The sequence below is a fragment of the Homalodisca vitripennis genome, chromosome X, assembly GCF_021130785.1.
Source record: "Homalodisca vitripennis isolate AUS2020 chromosome X, UT_GWSS_2.1, whole genome shotgun sequence".
Lineage (NCBI taxonomy): Eukaryota > Metazoa > Arthropoda > Insecta > Hemiptera > Cicadellidae > Homalodisca > Homalodisca vitripennis.
The window spans coordinates 105,826,763-105,853,971 of record NC_060215.1 but is presented as its reverse complement, the minus strand read 5'-3'; the positions used below and the strand labels follow the sequence as shown (position 1 = coordinate 105,853,971).

The 27,209-nt window shown below is 35.2% G+C and overlaps 1 protein-coding gene across 3 annotated transcripts in view; it reads left to right on the top strand.

Moving 5' to 3' along the window:
• The window catches only part of LOC124369777 (fatty acyl-CoA reductase wat-like), a 76,870-nt gene that overhangs the window by 28,492 nt on the left and 21,169 nt on the right, over positions 1–27,209 (top strand). For 2 of the 3 annotated variants that reach the window (XM_046827865.1, XM_046827866.1), the window contains 2 exons: positions 14,383–14,627; positions 26,601–26,840. In XM_046827865.1, coding sequence (XP_046683821.1) covers positions 14,383–14,627; positions 26,601–26,840 — 485 coding nt within the window. Of the gene's footprint in view, positions 1–13,101; positions 13,381–14,382; positions 14,628–26,600; positions 26,841–27,209 lie in introns of those variants that run through there. The other variant, XM_046827864.1, reaches the window with a different exon arrangement.

The window sequence follows — 27,209 nt, the reverse complement described above, 5'->3', positions numbered from 1 at the left end:
AACCTCACAGTACAGCCCTCGAAAATTTATCAATTCAATTGTTTAGTAGTTTTCAGGCAATAATACAGTTGTTGGTCTTACTGAATCGATTTTAGAATTTTCTTTCGTCGACATACGAAGGCTCCTTTAGAACTTCTCTTTACAATTGGCCAAAACTTTGAAGTTAGAAGTTAAGGAAAATTTAAAACAAATAATGCTATTTTAAGCAAAAGTCATTGGTGACTTATTTTCAACACTTTTGGTCGATTTGAATCGGGCCTCCTTCAGCAAAATTTTACGTAGACCCACTGAAAGGTATAGATATGGCAGTGGCAGTGCCGGTAACCCAGAAACAAAGGTGACAGCGGCTCTGACGCAACCGGTACCGTATAGAAAGCCATCGGTTACGCCGGCTTCAGTATCGGTTTTTGTCCTCCTCGCCGTTGTCGTCAGCAGGAGCAGGGCGAGATAGTGACACCCAACACTCCTTCCACTTCTCAATTTTTTGCTCAGGACCGGGACTCAAGCGGGTCGTTTCCCTCAATCCTCAAGGCGAGCCGCTCCACGTGTTAACCTGGATAAAGAAGGTGTTTACTCCATAAAAAGTATCGTTTTTGCTCAGATTGCCAAATTCCACTGCGATGAGGCAATACTACCTGATCCCGAAAGGTCTCGGGTTTATAGTGTTGACAACCTGAGCAGTTGCAAAGGCACGAGCGGCGAATGCTTCGTCATAAGTTTGAGTTTGGCTACTTCTAGGTTTCAATTAATAGTAATAGATCTTTACGTATTTTTTTTCATTTTTGAAATATACACATTAAGATACTTGAACAGGAGTATGTTGGTAAAATTTAGTAGTACAATTTTGTATAATGTAATACACGTTTAAACACTACAATGAATACATTTGACTGAAAAGTCACTAATAACCTACAACAGTTAAAGGGATTTCTTTTTAATATTTCGATTGCATACTTACTGAAGTACGAAATTTAAAGACTACGTAGCATATTATTGTACGATGTTCGGAAATAAAGACAGTATATAATTATTTTGCCATCACCTAAAAACTCAATTTAGTAGAATAATACTAATAGACTATAATAATTTAAACCTCAATTATACAGGAATTAGAATATCGATATTTATATTAATTATTAGATCATACCAACGATAAAATCGTTGCTTGATTCCCATTACTGAATTTCCATACTTCGAGGAATCTGACTCTTCGCTTATTTTTATTTCAGTAGGTGCTTTTTTTGTTTTTGGTCACTTAGAAAAAGACACTGAGGTGGCCTTTCATTGCGCTTAGTCCTAAAATGATCCTTGCGTTGCTTCCGGAGTGACAAGATATATAGGATATACAGGACCGCCTCCTATTGAGATCTCATGAAACATTCTCCATGAGGAAGGATAAGGGGTTTATAGTCATGTCAGCTTGGGATATGGGAAGGTTAGCTCTATTCTACCCTCTTCCAGCCAAAGAAGCGGTACTCCCTAATGTTTAGTCTTAAAACAACCTATAATACTACGAGGGCCTCGCCCACTCCAACACTCATCCTCCATAGTAAACTAGGCTTATCGATCAATATGCTTTTATCCCTATTTCTCAAAATTTGCGGTTAGAGATGTGCCAATCTCGGACATCCATTAGGTTGCCCAGATGTCAGTCGCGCACCAGTTTCTATTGTACCATTGTAGTTCAACTGGCACCCGTACACATAAATTATGTATAGATGCCAATTGCCACGTTCGCGAGAATGATAACGTGAACAACGCAAGATAGGTAATTATTACATAAAGAAGGTAAACTTCTCTCAAGGCTACTTTTCTTGTAAGTGTTACACGTACCATATTAAAAAAGTAATTGTGTGTCGTTGGGAAAATTATTGCCTATTTGTTATGCTACTTTGTTACAAACATGCAGTTTGACTCTTCCATTGATTATTTGTGGTTATTAAATAAATCACATAGCTACCCGTATATTTACCCTAATATATTTTGTGTATTTGTATTTGTAAACAGTCTATTGGCTTTACTAGTGGTTATAGGTAGTAGCTTGCATGAAAACTAAATTATTCTAAATTCACCCGAATACCTTTATAATAATTGGTTTAAGTCTGAACATAAGCAATATTTGAAGTAAATATGTTCCCTATTAAAGTTACACTTTGTCTTCAGATGAAAATCGACAGACCAGAACGACTGATTATCATTTGAACAAGTGTCAGAGACGGTTAGCCTGTTATGTCATACACAATCTGCCACTCTGCCACAAAAAATGTTACTGCTTAAAGCCATGTCAAGTATTATAAACTTGGAAATGGCCTTCGGCAGATTAATTATATTCATTGGATTACTGCCCAAATATTACAATTCCAATTCAGACTTGATTCAATGTTCATTGTTGAGTTTCCGGTAGTTATCTCAAATCTACTAAACAGTAGTAGAATAAATTACTGCAGGATAATAATAAGGACATCACATTCATAGTAGGCTTTCTTTTATACTAAATGGATAAATTCGTATGCCGGCTAATTCCAATGAGAGTTGTAGCAAGTTTATTTATGCAAGGCCTGCGAGCACTGTTGTCTACTAAAAACTCTATTTGAGATATCTTTGATCTAAAATTTGCTATAGCCTTCGCCATCCCCCCATTCTTATTTCACGCCAACTTCCTGATACACAACGGTTTCATCCTGTAAGAAGAATTATTATTGTATTGGTTTCGGAATAAGCGTCTTATCATAACAAATCTGGTACCTAATTAAAAATAAAAAATAAAATGAAACTTGGCTGTTAGAGGCGAAGTTAGGACTATGAAGTTCTCTCGATGAATATATTACTTAATTTTAATTATTGCATGGCTGTCCTTAATATGTAATACGCTGTTATATATACTAATTCCATTTGTAACTGGATCTCAAACACGGTACATACGTTAGTTTAATTTAAGTAGGGATTATTCAATACTCACTTTTTCTTGAACAATTTCGTTTCCAACATGTAATTAGAAAATCTTGTTCCAAAATAGTGTAAAAAACATTCCTATTGAATATAAACGGGCTTTTGGGCGACGTTCACAAGATTCGGGATGTTTAACGCTTGGACTGAGATCCTCTCCTGCATCTCAAAATCAAGGTGAACCACAGAAAAATATGGGTAAACGTGATTCTGAGCAGAGAACAGATTTTTCTCACCTTACTCGACCGGTTATCGCTCGTTTTTGCTCGAATAGGCTGATTGTTTCCTTAAATGGAGTTGACCTTCTGCACTTGCTTAAGAGATGACAAAACTGCTCCTCATTAGAGAGCTAATTAAGACCCCCAAAAATAGGATTAAAATATTGAATTATTTTAATAGATTACTTATTATGCTAATTTTTGTAGTCATAGATCACTAATCATCAATAGCCGACTGTTTTATTGCAAATATAGGTCTACTACAATATATGTAGTCATTGTAATTCAACAAAAATCAGAAAGTATTAATTAAATGCTTTTTAAAATTATTCAAAAAGAGCTATCGTTGATGATGATGTTGATGTATTCTTCTCCTCCACTGCTCCATCCATACTCGGGCGCAGGATGAGTGAAATGGGCAGATGACGATGCTGCTGGACTGCAGATGGAGAATTAGAGCCAGATAGATTGCAAGATGATACACGATGATACTGCAACCAAATCGGAAACAGCGGCAGCATAAAGAGCATTTTGCAAGTCATCTATTTTCTAGGCCCCCAGATCCCAGTGATCCATAGTCACGATGATGTTGTCGGGAGAGCTAATTGCTGTATTGTAGGCGGAGATGGCCTACATCTGCAGATCACGGCCAAGAGTTCAGTGTGCGGTAGAACAGTTAGTATGGTGTCCACTCTGAGTTGTAAAATAGAACTAGCAAGTCACTAAAAAACGCGGAGTTGACTTTTTCACTTCATATGTTGGTTACCATTTTATTATTGGTATATTCGCTAATGTATTACCACCTGAAGATTGTGCTCATGAATTAAAAGTAACAGTAATTTTACACTTGCTGCCTATTATTGTTTACCTTACGTAAGGACCCCGTCCGATTGAACGCCCGATAGGCTTTATACTCTTTATCAGATTATCACTCTTGGATTTTTATTTCTATGAATATGAAAATATTTAGAATTAAGTGACACCATTAATAGAATTATTTTGTTCATAATGAAACAAAATTGTGGTTAATAATGTTCACAGTAATGTATGTTTTACATATACCGTATACATATATGCACGTATACATGCACGGTGTGAAAATATTATCGGTTGGAATATCTCTTGGAGCACCCAAGAGACGTTCACAGAATAGTTAAAGCCTTCATAAGTTTGTTTACGATTTGCTGCCACCTGTTTTGCTGATGAACTCTTGTTGTCGGTACAACATTCTGCTGAGTGAAGTCTGCTCTTAAGTCAAGTCTTCCTCTTCTCTTCTTTGAAAAAGACAAACCGTCATGGGCAATTTTGAACAATCATCATTAATGATTTTTGCTGTTATTTTACAGAGTGTTTAACGTATTGTTTTTTTTTTTTTACTTGTTACAACATTCTGAGAACAGTTTCCTGGAAACTGGATATAAACTGGATACGCTCTTAGGATATAACTGGAAGATCATGTCAAAAATATTTTGTATTGTAGCTATAAACCAATAAACGCGTATTACATTGGGGCAGTAATTTTTATAGATGTAATTGTAATTAGAAGAGACTTCCAAGATGCACAGGTCAATCAGTGATGATGACAAAACCTCATTATATCAACAATACCTCACTTGACTAGCGAGATCCTTGAGGCGATGACCGGATGGTTACAACACTGTTTGCAATCCTTGGTCAGATGACCCGTTGAACAACAGCGTGTTCCCGACGAATATCCATGTTCCTTCTGAAAACATTATATTTTATCCTTAACCAGGTGACGGTCCTATTACACGGTTACTAATACTCTATAAGGAGTGTATTTACTTACGAAGTATCCTTAAAAACTGTTCGTGTAGCGAGCGAAGCTTTCTCAACGTTTTATCTGAGGCACTACGCTGAATGGTACAGCTGATGTGTGTTGCCTGTCGCAAGGAGGTTGCGAAACTGTTATCAGTTTTTACTGCTGTAGCTACACGCAAGTCACTGGCTGCAGCGTACGACTCAGTTACCGGCTGTCAATACTGGCGTCATTTTTTCAATTGTTATGGCCAACTGTATGAGGAGATCGTCCGATAAGGCTTTATACGCCTACAATACCTCGCGTTAAGTAAAAATAATGTAAATTACTGGCTTTTTGTGATTAACAGCATTAAGATCTTTTAGTCTAATATTGATAAAATAAGATATATTATTACAAAGTTCATTTCCAGAATGACCACTTCATATGGCCCTTCTCCCCTACTGCCCTTACTAAAAACTTCTTGGTGTAGTGTCTTCGTACAACTTAGAATCCTTTCAGTTTCGATTACATAATTAGGATCTTGAGTGTGGGTGGGCAGCTAAAGCGTTGTACAAGTTACAAGACCGGATTAGACGTTTGCCAAGTCTAGTTGCAATGCTCACCGATTAATATTCACGTTATCAGGTGATGTGTTATGTGATATGTTAAATCGACAAACTGAAACAACAGCCTATCCTTTGTACACAAGAGCCCAAAACATATTATAATAAAACCAAAACCCATCCTAAGTAGATTTTTTATTACCAATTAATGCTTTCTCATTCACTGTGCTTTCCTTCTTCTTGAAACTCAATCTCCATTGCCCGGATCTCCCAAACTGTAAATAAAACAGTAATCTGTAGTGATCTGTCAACGCAATATTAAATTTGTCTCTTACTGTTTGGCACTGAACATTATGCCAAGAATGTTTTAATCTACTTTTACAGTAACGTAATACAAGCACTTTCGTTCATTACAATTCAGTGATTGCCATAAGAAGGTTTTTGGTGGACTGCTTTCTTTCATAATCAGCTTCAAGGACGAACGAGTTCATCGACCTATGATCATCTCCGCGAGACGAGTTCATATGACCATCTACTTTCATATTTCCACATGTTGGCGTATGTAAATGTATAGTTCCAATCTAGTTCTTAGGTACGTAACCTAGTGAATTCGCTAACGTGAATTAAACAGTTGTATTGTAATGTATACAGTTTAAAAATTGTATACATTTATGGAGTTGAAATAAATAATGTTCTTCATACTAAATTCCAAGGCTTTCCTTTAAATTCTTAAAACACTTCCATGGAGGAAACCTGTTCTGGAGGATGAAGTGATGGATATGTCTAGAAGTTATAATAATTATTGTACGCTTTTGTGGTAGCCTAGTGGATGAACACAAGTACAGATATGAGACAAATTTTGAGGAGATGTGGTATGAATTTCCAAGGTCACACAGATCAGTCAGTACCGATGGAAAAATCCCCCAAAAAAAAAAAAAAAAAAAAAAAAAAAACACTGCACCACATGGCTCACCCTGAATGTTGGCATAAATCCTTGAAATGATCGATAACCGGGTAGTTAAGAGATACACTCTTAAGGATTACACTTTAAATTACAAGACATTGAAAATGAACACCAGGTATGTCGTAAACAATTTGATCCTTAAATTGTAATTTAGTAAATTGATAATTCTTGTAGTGGTGAGAGTAAATCTGAATTTCCGTCGGCAGACAGATTTCTCTGCTTCGTGAGGGAAATCCATAACAAATCCTGACTCTGTATTGTTCGCTTGTGAATTCGTCAGCATCCACCAGTAGTCTGTCATTTGTGACAACAGTTTCGCGATTTGTTAGCTACACGCCAAGGTCTTGGCAGCAGTATTCGACCTGAACAATGAGCTCACAATTTTGGACAAACACCTCCGTCCAGCACGCCAACAGGCGAATAGATAAACATCGTGGAAGTTTTCACGATAGTCTTATCACAGAATATGTAATTAAGGTTTTAGACATATTCAAGAACGCTTCCAGAATGCCAGAATAGTTTGTTGCACAAATACAACATGGGTGAGTGAGATCGTAGGACGTTGTGTCTCAGCTGATTTTATTGAGCAATCTTTCAGTAAAATTGAATGTCTGCCCCCAAAACTTTATTTTATATTCAACTAAAGTGTAGATGGAAACAAAAAAAAAATCTTTACGATTGTTCGAACGAGATTACTTGTTTTGGGACTTCGAGCCATCAGGACGGACTACTGAAAGCCGCACCCACGGCTCGCTCTGAAGGCTACTGAAGAAAACGTCGCGCCAGACAGTGCCTATTACGTAGAAAATTAAAATTCTAGAGATTCTAATCACAAATGTCTGAAATACCTAACTAATATTTTAACTCACCTATCCATAACTTATTATAAATGGTTCAAATTTTGGGGGTATATATCCTTTTCTTCCTTGTAGGTAATTTCGATTTGCTTTATTAAATCTGCTTCTATATGTTGAGCTGAATTGTATGAGACAATTAATAAGGGAACGTACACTGGAAAAAATAATGGAAGGATGTTAGAAAATAGATATACATATGTAAAAATTGGCCCTATGCATTCATGCAACTTCAAAAATGTTTAATAAAAGGATAACGAAACTGGTCAGTGCGTAGGGTCCTACGCTTCTCTGGCGATAATTGTATTCCACGTACTAAAGTGTTATGACCCTCGTCGTTATTTCTTTAAACAGTGAAAATGCAAGGTTCGCGCCTAACGAGTGTACAAGACAAGGCTATTACGTGATTAGGCTGAACTTGTTACGTCACTGTAGAGCTACAGAATCAGTGACTATCCTGCGGCGTGCAACCAAACACGTTTGTAAATACTTGCAGGCTGTAGCACTTTTGACGATTACGGCTATACCTCTCATCTGTCTCAACCAAATTCTACCCTGTCAAATTCCAACACTTTCCGGACAATACCCAGGCAAAATGTAGTATGGAGAATCGTGACGGTTAATGCATTGACTTTGACCTTTGTGGTAACTCGGACCACGTGAGCGCAGCCCATGGTGTATGGCCACTAGACGTCTAAGTTTGGTTTTCACCCTTTCCTGTACTAGGTGACAATGGACTAGGTACCGTATTCACACACATACGGGGGTTTTAAATACCACCCTGTAACTCCCAGTAGAAGCAACGAGCATGGTTCTCCATAAAATAACTGTCATTGTGTGTATATACTTGAACCTTATCATCACGAATTCACATTCAGAAAACAGCAATAAATTTTTCGGAACTTTCAACTTTGGTCAAACTTTTGAATTATGGTTCTCCTCAACATATGTTTTATCGTTCTTCTTCAAGTAAATTCAGTAAAACATAACTGTGCCATTTTGTGCTAATTATTATATTAGGAAGGGTATAGTGTACGTACGGCGCTACAACATAACATGTAGTTCCATGAATTTTAAAGTTGCGATCAACGCAACCATTAGGATAACTCACTGGGTTCGACTCTGAATAAAATGCGTTCTGATTAAGCAGAAGTTGGACTACGGATATCGCAGCGAATCGGACCCCAGTGGTTCAACGCTCCAGCGTAGCGCCACACGGGATTGCTGTACAGCAATAACAATAAACCCCAAATTGCTGTTGCGAAACGCAGCGATAGCGGGACGTCGTCACACAGTCTTTGTTACAGGCCTAATTCGATTGTTATGCTGTTTTTGTCCATACCAGTGTTGTCACAGAGGAGGACCCCATATTGCGGTCCGGGTGGGAGGCGATATAATCACTACACCGTCGGAGACTACTGTCAGAACTGAGTATTTTCTGCGATTCTTTTTTCTTTGCTTTTAACCACTACAGACACTCCAAGAAATTTATAAATCAACTGATATGTTATCAGCACTCAGTCGATGTCTAAGTACCACTAAAAGAACAATTTAACCAGAAACATGTCAGACGCTCGGAACTCGATAGTATCCAAGTAATTTATGAACATGTCCAGTTGCGAACCGGCTTGTGTTTGTTTTATGGATGTTGGAAATATGGTAATCGCCAGCCACGCTACCACGCCGCACTGCTCCGAGGTGCGGTGACCCCGGTCTAGACTGTGACCTCTGTGACTTGGCCTCAGGCGACTCATTTGGGGACCGGAGTTAGAACCTACTTCTACTCCTTCAAGATGTACAGTTCCGCACGTGATTTATTATTTTCACAGCCAAGGACGTACAGGAATATCGTATTAACCAATAACTTTTACTTCTTAATATGCCTTTCATTTATAACATCGAGGCCGTTTTAATGTTACACAGCACGCAAAACGTAACACACATTATTCCAAAAAGTAACAAGGCATATGAATCAATATATCTCTCTGTGTGTGTATGTTTGTATTATTGAGATTACAACAATTTATAATTGTGGCTGTTCAATTTAGCTCCAGTTAGCCTTCTTCTTAGTGCAGCGTCTGAAACCTGACGCTGTCACAGACCTGACTACTGGTACTTCGAGCCATGTTTGTCTGGAGTGATTCATGAAAGTCCGTGACAAAGAGCTCTTTACATCGTTTCGACATAATTTTTTATGGATTTTATCAGGTGCACATGACTCCAGATTCCAGGAGTCGACTTTGTGACAGCGTCAGATTTCAGAGGCTGCATTAACAGGAAGATGAACTAGAGCAAAACTTTGCCTTCACATTTATTCAACTTTCCCACCATAGCTACGTTAATTTATAACTATAAATATAATTAAGAAATTGTTTGTTTGTCAGTTACATATCAAGTGAAACATATAATAAAAACTACTTTCATGAGGAAGAACATGTCGGTTACGTGTGGAAATTTCATCCCCTCATCTCTGAACACTGGTACCAGCAGAGTTCATTTCATAGTTAGAGTTCATGGATCTGGTCAGAAGATCAATTTCGGCCTCGTGTTTGAATTAACTTCACATGTATTCCATCTAGCACCTCTTGAATTTCCAGAGGGTTTTTAATTAGATAATTGATGAATATAACGTCCTGTTCTTTTTTTAGTTAATAAGAATGTTTCTAGACTAAATGTTCTACTGATTAGAAGGCAAAATATAATCCATATTCCACTTGTAGACATATGAACAACATATTTGTATGAGAAAGAGGATTTTAAAGTCATGTACCGTATGATAACACATACGGGCAAGCAAAATTCGTGTGCCTTTCTGGATTGGCTTTACTTGTTTTAACGGGTTCTTTTCACCAAACACAAAGTCTAGATAAAGATAAGAATACTAAAACGGTAAATTGCAGTTGTCCATAAAGATTTACGTAAAATAAATTTCTATTTTGTTACTTGCAATGCTCTCCTGTTTGAATTTGATACGTTGTGTAGCTAGTGAATTGAGGAAAACCCAGAGTATGTAATTTTGACAATTCCTATATTTAGAGTGTAATAATTTGTATAATGGGCAGGCTCACAATGCAACAAGATGAGCAAATTAATCGCGCAGGTGGGCATTGTCGTAACTGCTATAATTTTATGCCAAGCAATTGCTAATAAGGAAGCTCCATTATAGTGGTGCTCTGCAAGCTTTGACGTGAGTGTAAACATTAATTAAGAATAGACCAATACATGTTATACAGTAACCGGTTACAACAAGACCCACTCAGCTGAGTGGAAAGTATTCAAAGGTTATACTTTTTTGTAATTATTGATTATATTAGTTTCATTCGAACAATTATGCAAATTAAATATATTAAGATATTAGTTCAGTCTTGAAGTTCAATTACTTCTTATTTATTGAAAACCCAATGGTTCATTCTTGCTTTCTTCATTATTTTAATTTTTCTCTAACTAAGCGAAAAAAACTCCATACACATATAACGTTCGTATGGTGTGAGGGGTTTATTCAATGTCAATGTTGAGTTTAGCTCCAGTCACCTTCCTCTTAGTGCAAAGTCTGAAATCTGACGCTGTCACAGATTTGACTACTGGAGTCTGGAGTCATGTTCGTCTGAAGAGATCAGAAAACGTCGACGATAAAGAAACTCAAAAAGAACTCTTTCCACCTTTTCGATACCAGAGACACCTAGATTACAAAATATACACCTATGATATAGATGGAGAGGTATTCTCATTGTCTCATCAGGTGCACAACTGAGTGCACTAAGATGGGAAGGGTAGATTGGGAAGACAGTGAGAACACCTCTTCACCAAGATTACACTTGATTTTGTTGTCTAGGTGTCTCTGATATCGGAAATGTGGAAAGAGTTCGTTTTGAGCTTCTTTATCGTCGATGTTTTTATCTCTTCAAACGAAAACGACTCCAGGTTCCAGGAGTCAAGTTTGTGCCATGTTATTCGTAGTTATGCTTTTTCAAAAAAATAAATCTTCCAGAAGATACTTTAACACGGAATTGTAGGAGGTTTAGATGGGGATTTTCAAGTTTGTATACTCCTTTATTAAAAGTTTATTTTGATGATGGATAATTATTTTAAGGATGGTAAGATTTCGGTTATTTCCCATAATTTCATATGATTTATATCACACATATATCAAGATACGATGTGTTGCCCTCAACTCAGTGACGATTTGTATTTAAATTAAATAAATTAAGGGAAATGTATTTTATTCACACCCCCAATCCTCCCAACAAGACACTTTGCGCTCATTATCCCCTCCCTACTCATAGTCGTGAACTACCTTTGTTGTTTTCCGTCGTGTCCAGTACAGTGACAGGTCACAGGCTACAGAGCGTCCTATAGCAGTTCACCCTACCAGTGAGTGTCGCTACACAATTGTTTATAAATATTATATCACTACCATTTTTTCAATAAACCAAAAATTATAAGTAATTTTTTCCTTTTTTTTAATATGTTGCGTTTGAAAAATTTTGCAGCATTTGTTAAACATCCTGCAACGCGGAACATAGGCTAATCGAATTGCGTAAACACAACCGAGCTTGAACTTCGTCTTCGCAGTTATGATTGGTATTTGTATGTATTAATACTCGGAGTGACGTCATTAACTGTAGAGGCTACATGAATGGTGTTTCCGCTTAGTTGCAATAGTAGCTTACAGCAGTAGTTGTTATTTCCCCAGGCATCCGCATTGAGAAGGTTATAATTTTATTGTCGTATGAAGTAACCGAATAGCTGACAACATGAACATGTAACTCGGAACCAGATTGTTTGTATTCATCATTAGTTCTATATAAACTAGTACTTCTGAACAAAATGCGGATTAGTATTAGGCATAAATTTATTTTAATTCTTTCAAATATGTATAGAAAATTTCATTTTAAACAGTTATGTAAATGAATCTAAATGGGTGACTACCTGACCAAGCTAATATTACAAGTGAAGCCTTTGATCGATATTCCACAGGGCTGTAATTAAAAAGACAGGTAGAAACGTAGGCCGAGTAACGAAACAACAGCAGGGAATGTTGTGATTGAAGTGGCATTCAAATGAACGAGAGGAAAACCAAAATTATCAAATAATAATTATTAAAATGCTAATGTTTATTACCAACGTTAATCTTGGAATACTGTGACTTAAACTCACACTTTTAGTTAATTACGGTAACTATACAATTAAAACAGTGATTGTTTTCTACTGCTGGCCTACTCTCGCCAAAATGTTAAACGATAAACTCTTCAGTTAAGTACTCTAAATACTGGTTTTGTATATTTTATACAAATCTGCTTTTAGTATCAATCTAATTTAGCCACATGGATGTACTATTTTTCACCATTTAGGTAGGGAAAAAGTATAAAAGTACTATGAAGTGATGGAGTTGTTGTAGATGTTTGAGATTCAATATTTATAGTTATAAAAAAGGAGAACAAGATTATCCTATTTTTAAAATACTACCATTACAAAAACTCATGTTTATTAGTCAAAATTACTTTGTAGGGGTGAATTTATTTTCAAAAAAAGTAAGAAGTTGGTACATTGATTATATTTTTGCATGGTGCAAGGAAAAAAGAACCTAAATATAATAAAATTATTAATAGTAACGTAAGATCCAAGACGAGCACGTCTGCACGTCAAAATAAGGAATTAAAAATAACAACTCTTAGATATTTCAGTATAAAGAATAGTAACAACAATGTTCTTTATTTTCCCTCCAGTTATCAGATTCCTCAGTGCCATTCAGATCATAAATACGTTAGAAGATGATAAACAACAATTCCAATGCATAACAATGGGGTAGCCCCAATTAGGTTCGCCACCACTTTCCGCTGTTATGCTACAGTTCGTTGCCCTTGGCAGTTTTCCACTAATTCCTATTCAGTCGGGAACGCCCCGATGATCAATGGAAGATTTCTCCCCTCCACATCTTATAACTCAGTTCTGCGGAAATCCCTATTGAGCGAGGTAGGGCTATATAACTTATCAGTCGCCTCCACTCACAGTGTTTTCCGAGAACTAGGACCATCTGTATCGTTAGTGGATTTGCAACAGAAGATGACCATCAGTAAGTTATAGAATACGGAGTTGGAGCGTTGTCCCAGTACTTCATTACGAGTACTAAGTATTGTATTTTCCATTTTACTTATTTTTTAACTGCGCACATTTTTGTTACGGAAGTTGTGAAATGGAATACTTAATACAAAAAGGCACATGGAGTAAAACTTAAGACGAACCAAAAGAACAATACAAATTGAGGTCTGAATATTGTTTACGTATTGACAAGCAATATATGATCACTCTTTAATTTAAATCTACTTGCACTGTGTTTCACTTATAATACAACTCTAACACGATGACAATGTTGATTGTCCTGATCGTGCAGCATTTTATTTGTACATTATATTTATGAACGTTCAACCCTCCACTTACTCGTTAAGTGGCTAGATCTTGAAAATGTGACTCATACAATGAAGATTGGCTTTTAGAATGAGAAATACATCTCTTAAAATTAATGGAGTTTGTGAAAGAATTGGCTAACAACTGTACCACATCGCGCATGTGTCAGTGATATTAAATGTTTTAATTCTACACAATTATGTCAGTGCAACTCCTGTATAATTTGAAAATTATAGTGTAGTGTCACCATAATAGTAATTGACCGACTCGTTGAATTGTTTATCGTAAGCCCTGGTAATCTGGCTGTGGTGCACGTAGTCTATTAAATAACTAAACTCTTTTAGATACATTTCATAGAAGTCTTTTTAATGAAATTACTGTAATGTCAACTTTTACAGGCCATTCTTTTTGCCCGATAATGACAAGTAGACCACATTCGAAAGTTTGCGTTTATGTTATAGTGTTGTGATATTTAAGTTTAGGAGACGGTGTATATTCGTAACAGATCTCAAGCAAGCTTCCTGTCTTTTTGATTGTATTATCCATTTGTAGACTATTTATATTAATTAACTTACTAGATAATACACTATTCCATAAAACATCAATTTTTAATTTTGATTGTACTTGAAGGAGTGCAAAGATATCTCATATGTTATGTCGTTGGTTACAGATTGCATAAAGATGACAGAGAAGGTCGAAGGGATGCCCCAACCTTTGGAAGCGGAAGGTTCGCCCATCCAACAGTTCTACCAGGACAAATGTGTGCTTATCACGGGAGGAACAGGATTTCTGGGCAAGGTTCTGACGGAGAAGCTGCTGAGGAGCTGTTCCGGGGTCAGTCAGATCTTCCTGATCGCCCGACCCAAGAAAGGGAAGACAATTCATGAGAGGATCGATGACATCTTCAGTGATCCGGTGAGTCTTACTCGTTACTGTATTAATAATTTTAGCACCGGAGACACATTTGGTTGGGTTCCAGGTTATCTTTGCTAAAAGGAATTTGCTCTAAACATAAGTTTGGGTATTTCTGTTGTCCATTGCTACACAAAACTCTATGAAATTATTAGTACCATTTAACAAAACTAGATCGATTTAAATCAAATGTCAACAACGTGTGTTAATTTCTATTTTATTTGTTATACAATTACACCATTGTATAGGTTCTAAACACATACAAAATATCAGTAATTTCTTTGTTGATCACAAGAAGTGTGTTAATATCTTAAGTGAAATAATGTAGCAAGGTGGTATTAAAATATGAGCTTTAAATCAAAGTATGTTAGTATTATGTTATGTAGAGCAAGAAATAAAAGTGTGATCTAATGCAATAAGGGAGAAAAAGCAAATTATACTAAAAAACTAAAGTTATAGTAGTTCCCAAGATTATACAAACAAAATATTAAAGTTGTAACAACTTGTTAATTTTCATCGAATTTCATAATTAAAAAGATACATTTAAAATGTCATGAATATGGAGATTTTTTAATACTAAATTAATTGGTTGCCTTGGCAAATAATTTGTAGGATTGGAAAAAATGCTAAAATATACCATAATATAGGTTCACCTCAAAATGCGTTTAGAAGAAATGTTCTGAATTTCTTCTACTGACAATCAATCAATTTTCCACTAGGTTTTGTTTTTATAACTGAGTAAAATAAATATTATAAACAGAATTCTACTGATACGTAATTGCTGTGTTTTACTGCTTTTTAATTACAGAAAGAGATGAACGATGATACGGAGTTATTATTTTTAAGATCGCGAAAGGCGTAGGTATCGGTTAACATACAGAATATATTGACTCGGTTGGTAATTGTAATTGGTATACATAGCTCAGAATCGAATTATATCAACGACTTTAATCACCTTAAAACAAATTAGTTTGCAGTAAATACTCGTATGTATAAATCTGAATGAAATGAATTAAGGATTGTAAAAAACATCTAGAACGCCAAAAACCTCTAGCATACCTTTTCAGATTTATTATTCATAGAATCGTTTTATGTGAAACCTTTTTTTAAGTCTGTAGTAAGTCTATATATAGTAACGTCACTTGCAGTTTAGGTGGATTGAAAAGGTCACGATTACCGGTCTTTGGCTGAAGACGAAGGACCTTGGACTTGAAGTTTGAGGACGTTAACTAATCACTCTAACAAGTAGGCCTACCGATGTTTAATCTATAAATAAACGCATGAGAATCGTATATCTTGGCAATCTTTCACAATATAGATTGCGAAATCAAAAACACCACCTGTCTGGAAATCGAGCCGATTTAGAAGATCTTCCACGAACCGGATGTGTTACCTAGGCTAATGGATTGTGATGATTCAGGGGAAATCCCTTCTATCTGATCATCACAGGGTTAACCATAATCATATCAGGATATGACAAAATTAGGTGGACTGCTTATTTGGAAATGCTTTGTCACTAATTGGTGTTAAACTAAAATGCCTCATTAATTTTACTTATTAAATAACACCCGTTACACCAAACAAGGTTTGACATAAAATATACGCAATTTGACGAATTAACTTATACGTAGTAATATTATTGTACCAAAAAGTATCACATTTCCAGTATTTGAATGTGTACATTAATACAGGTTTAAAGCATTAAAATGGATTACATTAAACGTAAGTCACAATTAAAACATTTTTATGGTTTTAGGCATATTAAAACTGATCAATTCGTTACAGTTAATTGATAGTAAAATTAATTCCTCAAATGGTAGACCTTATTGGGTGACAGTAATATATTTAATGTTAACTAGGATACATGGAAACAAAACCAACATTATTAATGTTTATTGGGTGACAGTAATATATTTAATGTTATCTAGGATACATGGAAACAAAACCAACATTATTAATGTTTATTGGGTGACAGTAATATATTTAATGTTATCTAGGATACATGGAAACAAAACCAACATCATTAATGTTTATTGCCTTATTAGGTTTTTCTTTTTACTTTTTTCGAATTATCTGCCAATTAAACATCACTGGAAAAAGTTTTTCAAAGCGAATACAAAAGTAAATATTGAACAAGAGGTTTTATTTTCCACAAGACAATGTATTTCGATAGTTTAGACAACAATGATTTTATTGCACCTGATAACTGAGAGTCAATGAATCGGTCGAGTAGTACAAACGCTTGGTCTGACTGACTCCGGGCTCAGACGTACCTAAGGGATATCAAGGCTGTTCGTGCCTTGTGTGCCAAGTCCGACCCAGTTATGCTTCCTAAATATTTATTTCAATAGACTTACTAGGGAGATCTATTCATCAGAGCTCGTTATATTGTAGCATACGGTTGTTTTGGCCGAAAACTTCAGTTTTTAATATGAAAATGTTTAGTCAAATATATTATAAGGTTCAATAAATTCGAAGGCACGTTATACTTCAATTGTTTAGGTCTAATGTTCAATGGCTAGGGGATCGTCATAGATTATATTCTTCGTCTGTATAAATGAAAATTGAACTCATGAATAGGTAAAGCATACTCATAAAGCTAATTTAATAATCCTCTTAAAAGAGAAAACTACTAAAAATGTTTAGTACTATGTTTATTACTTCCAATATTTATTACTAATGGTGACATGAGTAATATAACTCTTTACGACAACAATTGCATTGGCACCAGTGTTCGGGAATAATTGTAGACTCTCCCCATCAGTAATCACGAGTCACCGCCTGTGAATACAGTTGAATAATCAGTAAAACTTGAAATTAACCAAGTATGCTCGAGATTCATCGTCTTGAGCATATGAATAAATAGCTAAATTACGTGTCAACGTTGCTAAAAAATAGTGGCTGTTTTAAAATTGTTTAATGGTGTACATTAAATATCTTAACAGTTCGTACCAATTGTTCCAAAAATCCGAAATGAAATATAACATGAGACAGTGAGGCTTGAGACGACAGTGGAGTTCTATGATACAATGTTATTGACACTTTTAAGCGGATGTTGTGATAAACTGTTACATTATTTAATAATCGTTATTTTGAATATTCCCAAGTGTGGCACGTAAAAATAACATGGCTTATTTTATTACTCACATTTAATAAATATAAATGATTATGCTTGAGGGCGTTGGAGAATATCCTTAGTAATAATGTAGGATAAATAAGTAACATTTGAAAATTCAGAAGGTCAGAATATGTGGGGATATATGGGGGGGGGGGTTATGAACAGTGGGGAGAATATGCCCACTAGCTGTCAAATTGGAGTTGTAGTAATTACTTTACAGCACGCTTCTAGTGGGTGTGGTACTTCTTTGGGACCTGACAGGACGTTAATTAGTCTTAGTCCTGTTTCTTGGATTGTCTTTTAGACTCCGAGGGCCTCGCCATCGATGTCCCATTCTGGTATGCCGCAAAAAGTTTTTTCATCAAATGTCGAGAATCACGTCATGATGACGCGATGACTGTTCCGTAACTTCTATCAGCTCCAGTGTTTTGCTCCGATGATTAACCACTCCACTTCGAGATTATAGGCCATCGATGTGCCTATAGGAATGTTAATCACGCCTACCGATTATCTTTGGACCTGTTCCGCCCGCAGCTGTTCGGTCATTAGACGAATCGGGGAATTCCGTCCGCGATTTCACCTTCTGTGTTATAGATCTGCCTTCAAAGTGGCAGGAATTACTTACATTTTGACTGATTATACATATTGTTTGCATTGTTTAAGTCTCAAACATGAATTTAAAAACTGCTTGCAACTAACAAGTAATTTCATTTATCTTGTTGTACTATGATATTTTGCATTTCTATTGAATCCAATATCCACTCTTGATTTAAATATTTAGACCGATATATTATTAGCTTCTATATAATTGTAGAGTTTAAACCTGAGCAAAAATTGCTATAAAACCAAGATAACGTGAATTTAATCTAGTTTTACATTTACTGTCATAAAATTAGCTGTAGACAACATTGTCCCAACAACTTGGGTAGATTTTGAGAACTCATTTACGCCTTATAATATTTAAAAAGAACATATTTTTTCACATATTGATAGCTTTTATATGTTTGAGATACTTTATTTTTAGCACCTTTTCTGCAGACTTTCTGATATAACCAGGGATTTCTATGAATTAGAATTATCCTACACAATTATTTCTTCTCGGTCTCACAAAAATATCGTTTTTTACTGTTAGAAGATGCACCCGTTCACTTAATTCCGCTAGCCAGTGGTGTATCTACTATTTGAATTTGGAAGAGTGCACGTAGCACTCATATTTTATTTGAATGGGCTATTCTTTTTTTTAATTTTACACATAAAAAATACAATACATTTGAAAATATTGTCAAAGCTCTAAAGATGGTTAAATGGACGTGATAGAACAAAAACATTCCTCTCGTTCTTTTTACCGATGTATACTTCGTTGCATCTCGTCATCATGCGTTCAGGAACATGTCCCTGTTTACTATGTAGCATTGTGCAGCGTAAACAAGCATATTTATCTTATTTCTTACATAAATTATGTTTCTCTCTGGCATTACCTAAGACAAGGTTCCATCACTGATAAATAAACATTCTCAAACTTAACCCTTCGACTATGAAATAGTTATCTTACAGTCCATACTTTCCCACCTGACACTTAAAGAGATAACACATGCAATGTATATTAATCAACCAGACAATTTATGCTGTCAAGGTTAAATTGATGTCTAGGCTATAACTTGCAGTATAACGTTTGGAAGCGCGAGCCCGCCCGCTGAGCTACTGATCCGCTCGGGACTTCGGCCGGGTCTCAGGATCGAGGAGATAATACAAACTTATCACTTCTAAATCAATATTTACGTTCCCATTTGTAGTAACAAATCTAAATATTCATGAAATGCACAACTAGATTTAATGCTAAATTACTAGAATCTCCCTTGTCAGAGAATCGTATTTTATACCTCAGACGGAGGCCCACCACGAATAAGCGGCTGCAACAAGTAATATGATATAGAAAACACATAAATAGAAACCCATTCCACAAGTGTAATCTATTCAAACACAATTCAGTCATTAAGAAAGCCGCATGCTAAATCGTATGATACCGGCAGTGGCAACCTTGGAGCTAAAACAGTAATAAACCGTATTGAAAGCTCATTAATTACTTGATTAATCATTGATCAAGATAATACGAAACAACGCCTTTAAAACATTATTACTGTTGTTAATTAATACTTGTTAATTAATATCTGCCACCTCTCGATTTCTTCACCGTTCACGAGCTCTAACATGGTGATGAGAGGTTGTAGTGGTAAAAGTGGGTTTCTAGTTGCAATACCATGATATAATTCATTACATTTAACGAATTGCCTTTAATCTTGTATCGAATCCTAGATTTAAAGTGCATTAATTTTAATAAACAATCAAAGAATTAATACAGTAGGCCTGTGTTGTTAATCGAATGTTTTCTAACGTAAGAAAATGTCAATCAACAATGAACTATAACTATAATGACCTATTGAAGTGCCTCTTAATAGTTATTACCGTTTGTAAACTTAATAAAAAAATACACATTGTGCTCTAAAACACAATTGAATCGGTAGATTACTATGCGTTTGTAAGACTTGTTTGTAATTAAAATGGCAATTAAATGACTAATATCTTTGCTATAGAGGTGTATACTAAAAGAGTAACGATATGTTGTATACAACAACCGGTTAGTCCGCGAAACCGGAAATATTACTCGTGTATGGTTTTTTAAAATAGATATACCGGTTTCTTTGTCAAAGTTGAGCTAAATAGTGATCGATGTTTATTATTACAAGTGATATCATTACGTATTAAAACAAAACTTCAGACGTTTCGGATTTAATACATTTCTTCGTAATTAAACTTAATGTATCAGCTATAATTGTGTAAATAAATAAATAATTTTATAACCAAGAGCATTAATATTAATTAATTTGATTCATCACAAAAGACCAAGACCAAACTCCTACGAAACATAATTGGGGATTATGTAAATAAGGGGACAATACGGGTAATAAGGGATAATAACTTACAGCACGTTGGTTGTTGCCTTGCTTCATGTTTGCTGGTTGTTTTGTCTGGTCTGCTTGTCATTTTGTGTGTGGATGGTTCATGCATAACTGTGGATCTGAAGTTTCATGTTAAGTCTTCAGTCTTATCAATTACACATCATCTAGAAACAATGTCAAGAAACAAATCCCTCAAAATTTAAAGCTCGTTTGAGGCGCTACCTAGTGGCCTTTGCATTATTGGAGAGCTCATGGACCAGCGGATGGACCATTGATAACGGTAGGGTCAATACCCGGGCTGCGCACTGTTAAATTGTATTGGTGAGAATTACTAAAGGATAGTTTATTTATTGTATAACTTTAGGAAGTATGAATGTGTGAATAAATGTGTCAAAATACTAGCACGTTATAGCGTAGTAGATAATAAGGAACGATAATTGCGATACATTGTTATAAAACGTCTAATACAATAAAAGATATTTCATTTCCATAAACAAAGTCTTACATTTTAATGACCTAGTTTTAACTATTGCGGCCCAACTAGAAATATTGCTGACAAATTAGACTTGACGTTAATGATCCAGTTTGATCTATTGCATCTCATTTATAAACATTGCCCATAAATTAGGCCTTACGTTAAGGATCCAGTTTGATCTATCGTGTCTCGTCTAGAATCATTGCTTACAAACCAGGCTTACGTTAAGGATCCATTCTTATATATATTCATATGGACAAGTTTACCGTAAACCAGGTTTTACATTACGGATCTAGTATTAAGAATATGCGCTAGAATAAGTATCTTACGCTATTTACAGACCAGATCACACTTTACGGATGTACACATATATTAATGGATGTATCTATAATTTTGGTGGCCAAATGCACGCATTTGATCTGCTACAATGTCCTTTATGTCATTTTCATTAAGGATATAAAAATGAATAGACGTTCGTGATTGGATGTATTTGTGATTCAATGTCACGAACCAGTTTTCTCAAGATAGCACACCATACCTACTGGCCGCTAATGACTGGTAAAGTTATCACCTTGTTTAGATAGCGTGTTAGTCTTCAGTAAAAACGGAATTAATGCATGTCTCATTTCTCAAGACTCCTAGGTTACTGAGTAATTTTAAAAATGCATAAATACTTTAATTTAATATATTTTAATAAACAGCAAACGTCGGTTGTTAAATTATATTTGTTTTAATACAGTATGAGCGAAATAAAACATAATTTAGCATAATTTTCACCTCCAGCCATATAATACGTTTCTAAAATAAAACGTTTCTATACTGACATAATTTAAATTAAGTGTTGCCGTTCGAGCAATAGTTATAAAATTACCGTAAATTGAAAAATAACAATAACAAAATCATTTTTAATAATTGTAATAACTAAACACGATGATAAGGAACACGTACGGATTGATACCAACTAAAAACCTAACAATAAAGTCAAATTGGGTCTTTTACGTTATATGACCTCATTTCTTTAATCGTTTTCTACGTTTAAAGAAGGTTAGTTTAGGTTAGGTTGGGTTAGTTTAGGTTAGGTTTGGTTAGGTTAGGTACAACAAGACACTGCGACTGCATAGGTAGACCGGGAACTGTACCAATACCAGATAAAACCGGATTTTGCGATAAGATAAGGAACATAGATTACTGGTCGCAGCCACTGATTACTGCTTACCTACTTTCATGTATTGATGTAATACAGGTCTAAAAATGTGTTCATAGCATTAATGCATCAGAGAAACACTCTTATTAAACTTAGGAAACGTTTAAAGAAATGAGGTCTTATAACGCAAAATACCCGTCAAATTAACTAGAAAAAAATACTTAATTAAAGTACCTATCATATTTACATACAAAATATGCGCGTCTGTTTGCTTGTCTGCACCAAAAGTTGAGGAATAATAGGCTGTAATGCCTGACCTATAATCCTAAACTAATCTTTAGTCTGATGCCCCTCCATTGTTTTGGCGTAGATTACTTGTTTCCATAGTATACAATTTATGACTGTATTGCACACTATAATCGTACTCGAATAAACCAAGATTTATTAATGTGTAATAATACGTTAATGTGTTATTATAATATAATTTTACCATTCAGGAATACATGTAGGCGTATGCAGATAACTCCTCCAGGTATTTGAATCCTTAATAAGCAGTTCTTATAGTAGAATTAAATAATTTTCATTGTTATGTTGATAAAATCGCGTTTCTGTACATTTAGCAGATCTGGTTTGCTCTCAGTGTTTTATAAAAGAATAATTTCTATATAAAAAGTTACTTCTACGATGAAAATACCTATCTCATTCCCATTTCCAACTACTGAATGCTTCACAACAATAGTATGATGCGAACTCACCAATTCTGCACAATAGTTATATACTCATAGCACTGGAATGTTTGCTAGCAGTAATTGCTCATTGTCTTATGCAAGCACTTGTTATGACTGTAAATCGAATAACCCAGGTGCGTTGAATGGGAGAGTAATATGTTATGTACACTGTGATTTGCATGTAGAGTTGTACAAGTCGAAGTAGCCTATTATGTCATTTAATAGAAAATTTGAAAACGACCTGATTTCAGAGGTCGGTGACAGGGAACGGATTCGAGGCAGGTAGGAGGCAGTGGCCGGTTCACTGCCAACTTGACATTGGTAGTCTTATCGCCATTCTACTGACGCTAGACTATCATGAAAGCTAGGTTATGTCAGCCGCTTTCATGTCAGCTGTTGCGTCACTTCGCCTGCCGGCCTGCCTTTAGATACGGCCGACTTGGCAACGCAAACATTGAAACATAACTTCATTGTTGACATCCGAAACAATAACAAATCGGACGACTTTCTCCCTAAACCGTCCAGACGGCGCGGCGCCGCTACTTAAATTGTGCAATCCAGTAATTAGAGTAACAAATGTTATATGTCTTAACGAAAACAAATCACATTCTCCAAAGACATTCGAAACCGACTTCCATAGTTATGAGTGCGGTATAGAGATAGATGTAAAAGTTTTGAAGGAGTTTTTTCTATAACATAATTGCGTCAGAATGTTAAAAAGCGTTAAATTAAAAGCTCCTGTAGTTTTATTTGATTTTTTTTACCATTTATAGTCTTTGAAGTGATGTTGACAGTTGCTAAATGCACATATATATGCAGCTTTTGAACTTGTTAGTTTAAAGTACAGTTTTTTGGCGATACGCAATTGAAAAAGTTTTGCATAAAATCATCACGGAAGTTTAATTTAAGTATCTGTAATACACGTTTGTCTTCAGAGAATCCTTTTCCTTTTAATTTTGCAGAGTTTAAACTCCAGGAATAAATTATTCATTGACAATAAATAGCTATTATCCGATGCTCCCCAAGCATTTTCTTCTGTAAACAGGAACTTGATAGGCATATCCTTTTTAAATGGCATACTAAGATTTCCTGACATAAGTGATTGTTATTGGAAAATACTCCTACATCATGATATAATTTAAAATATTTGGATTTTCAGTTTAAAGGACAGTGTTTCGGGGTCCTAAAGTCGTGATTGAATAAGTTTTTATTAGCATTCAAGAATTATGAATTCAATTTTCTATGCTACTGGAATAAAATTCGAGCAAATAGTTCCAACGGTTTCAATGCTACTTAAAATTATTTTGAGCCAGTGGGGAACAATCCTGAAGTCGGAGTCCATAGCTTTCTTGGTGTGACTACCTATGATGTTGGAGCCTTATGGTAATTTTGTAACGGAAGTATATTTCAGTGTTCATGCAAAATTCTAACACAGTCGTACATAGTAGCTTTTACTTAAAATAAGCACGAACATCCATTTACGACTAGGTCAAATCCCTACTAGAACATTTAGGCAGAAGTATGTCTCCTCGATGGTTTATATCTCAGCCCTCAATAACTGTGGCTGGCGAATTGCTTCATAATTGCATTTGCAATAGTGACGAGCTCGCTGTGCTCGATCGTTGTTTTTATTCCTACTGTAAATATTCCGTGCTATAACGTCGAAAAACGTAATTTCGACTATCTTACGTGCATATATTCACAATTTTGGTCGTTTAATTGAATATTGGAGTTTAAAATAATATCCAGAAATATGTGAAAACGGTTTAAATTCATCGTTGACACCATCCATTTAATGATTGCAGTGCACTACCTCTGTACACGCTTGAAATTCGCCGCTTTCGTGAAAGCCACGGGATCAATACGTTCTATATAAGTAGTACCAATCGACTCTAATATATAGAACAATTAAAGAATATAATCAATGAAACTATTATATTTCTCTTGCAATCTTACACCAGCTAGTTAGTTCCACATATAAGGCAACCAGACAAGTTATAAATAAGACGATTCTCTTTTCCCTAATCTAAAGTTTATTTCTTTATGAAAATTACTAATATTTTACACGATAGACAAATCTGTTGTTTATGCTATTTAATCCTCCACCAATAACTTTTTCTGTTCTGTTTATCTAGTTGTTTATACGTGTTAATTTAATCTATGATTTCTAATGTTTCCAATTTTATTTTTTAATTGTATTATCATGTTATGTTATAATTACATATTCGTATTATGTTTATGGGCTAGAAAGTAAGTTCTTATATAGATACATATTTGTTGTGTTTAACCCATTAATTGGTTTAGATGGTCAAAATGGCATCTTTCAAAAGACTACCAAAACAAAAAAACTACCAAATCGAACTTTTATTTTGTGAACCTATCGACCGATAAACAAAGTGACCTAGAATTCAACAACTCTCTGTAGTGTGGGGAAAGAGAACTGCAGTAAGCGTAGTGAGTATATTATTTGCAATACTTTGGTGTTCTATACTTGGCGCAAAGAGAGAAAGCGTTGCATTTATGCGTTATATATTTACTATTTTCCATGTAAGCCAATACAATGTTCAATTTGGGAGCTTCTGAAACATGTCCAATGTCTAAAATTGTATTAATTTAAGGAGTTTATTTATGTTGCAGCAACATGATTGCATTCTTATTACATTGCGCTAATTACTCACAGTAATTGTTTTATTTTAAGTTTTTTTAATATAAAAGACTAAGGCAAATAGAGTCTAAAAGCTGCCATTTTAGGTCGGGCTTTTCAATGTTTTACCTTTGATTATATAGGGTTTTTACGTTGACAAACTTAAAAATATTACTTATAATATTTATTAACTGATGTGTAACGGTTTTGACACTATACAATTTCGATTCCCAACACAGCTGACGGTTAATGTCAATTTCTAGAGAAAATTCTCTTATCGATTTCAGGGAAATCTCGGTTATGTACTTATACCATTCAAATTTGTCCTCCTGGATGAGTTTTATTTACTTTTGTTTGTTGAAGGTTTGTTAAATTGTGTGTGTTCTGGGTGTTTTAACTTCGTCGATCCATGTTAGAAACAATGGATACTGAGATATTTGTCTTGAAAAATTAGTGACTTAAATGTATTAAAAGATGTTGGAACTGTTTCGAATTCAAAACGTTGGTTGTAACTTTAAATGGACTTGAGCTAACTTTTATGTTGATTTGGCTGTTTTATATATTTTGAAATGTTTGCCCCGTTCAAGGCTTTATTTATAATAATAAGCATATGCTACTATCAACACAGCTTAAAAGTATATACTTTCACTAAAAATGTCTCAGAGGAGAGTGCGTATATCCTTCTTTCCTTAACAATACATTATTTATATATCCTATCCTAAGTTTTGCCTTCCCCCCTAACCTATATTTATCCCTACCATTATGAAGTACATACACCTTTTTTATCCACTTTGAACTTTACACTTCTTTCTGTTTGGCTAAACTTCATCTAACTTGAAACAGTTTCAGCTGAATCAATGAAGGTATAATACCAAAAATGTTGACCTATAAGTATTTTGTTTTGTTCCAGCTGTTTGCCAAAATACCTGCCAAAGCCCGCCTCAAAGTCGAAGCCATAGAGGGCGACTGCGCCGTGCCTGGCCTAGGGCTCTCGGACCAGGACCGTTGTCTCCTCGTATCAAAGGTCCATATAATCATCCACGCCGCCGCAACAGTCCGCTTCGACGAGAGACTCTCTATAGCCGTCGACATCAACGTCAGAGGCACACGAGAAATGCTTGATCTGGCGAGAGAGATGCCTGGACTCAAAGTAAGTCGCTGAACACATCAATTCATTAATTTCCTCTTAATTCTTCCTAATAACACAACCTCTTCATTAATTTGGAAGTAATACCGCATCAGATGTTGCAATCCAAGAACATTGCACAAACTGATAATTGACTTACGAAAGACCACTGGAATGTAGACAAATCATTGAGGGTGCAAGGCAAACACCAACATAGTCCAAATTTTGTATATTTTTGTATCTTGGTTGTATATAACGATGTTACCAAGTAAAAAGTACTAAAAAATATTCCATTCGGTTTAAATTAATTAATTTGTTAACACTTTTTTTGACTTTTTTGTTTTTTTCCTTGTGTTTTGTGGATAGCTCATATTGTCATCAGCTGTTATGTCC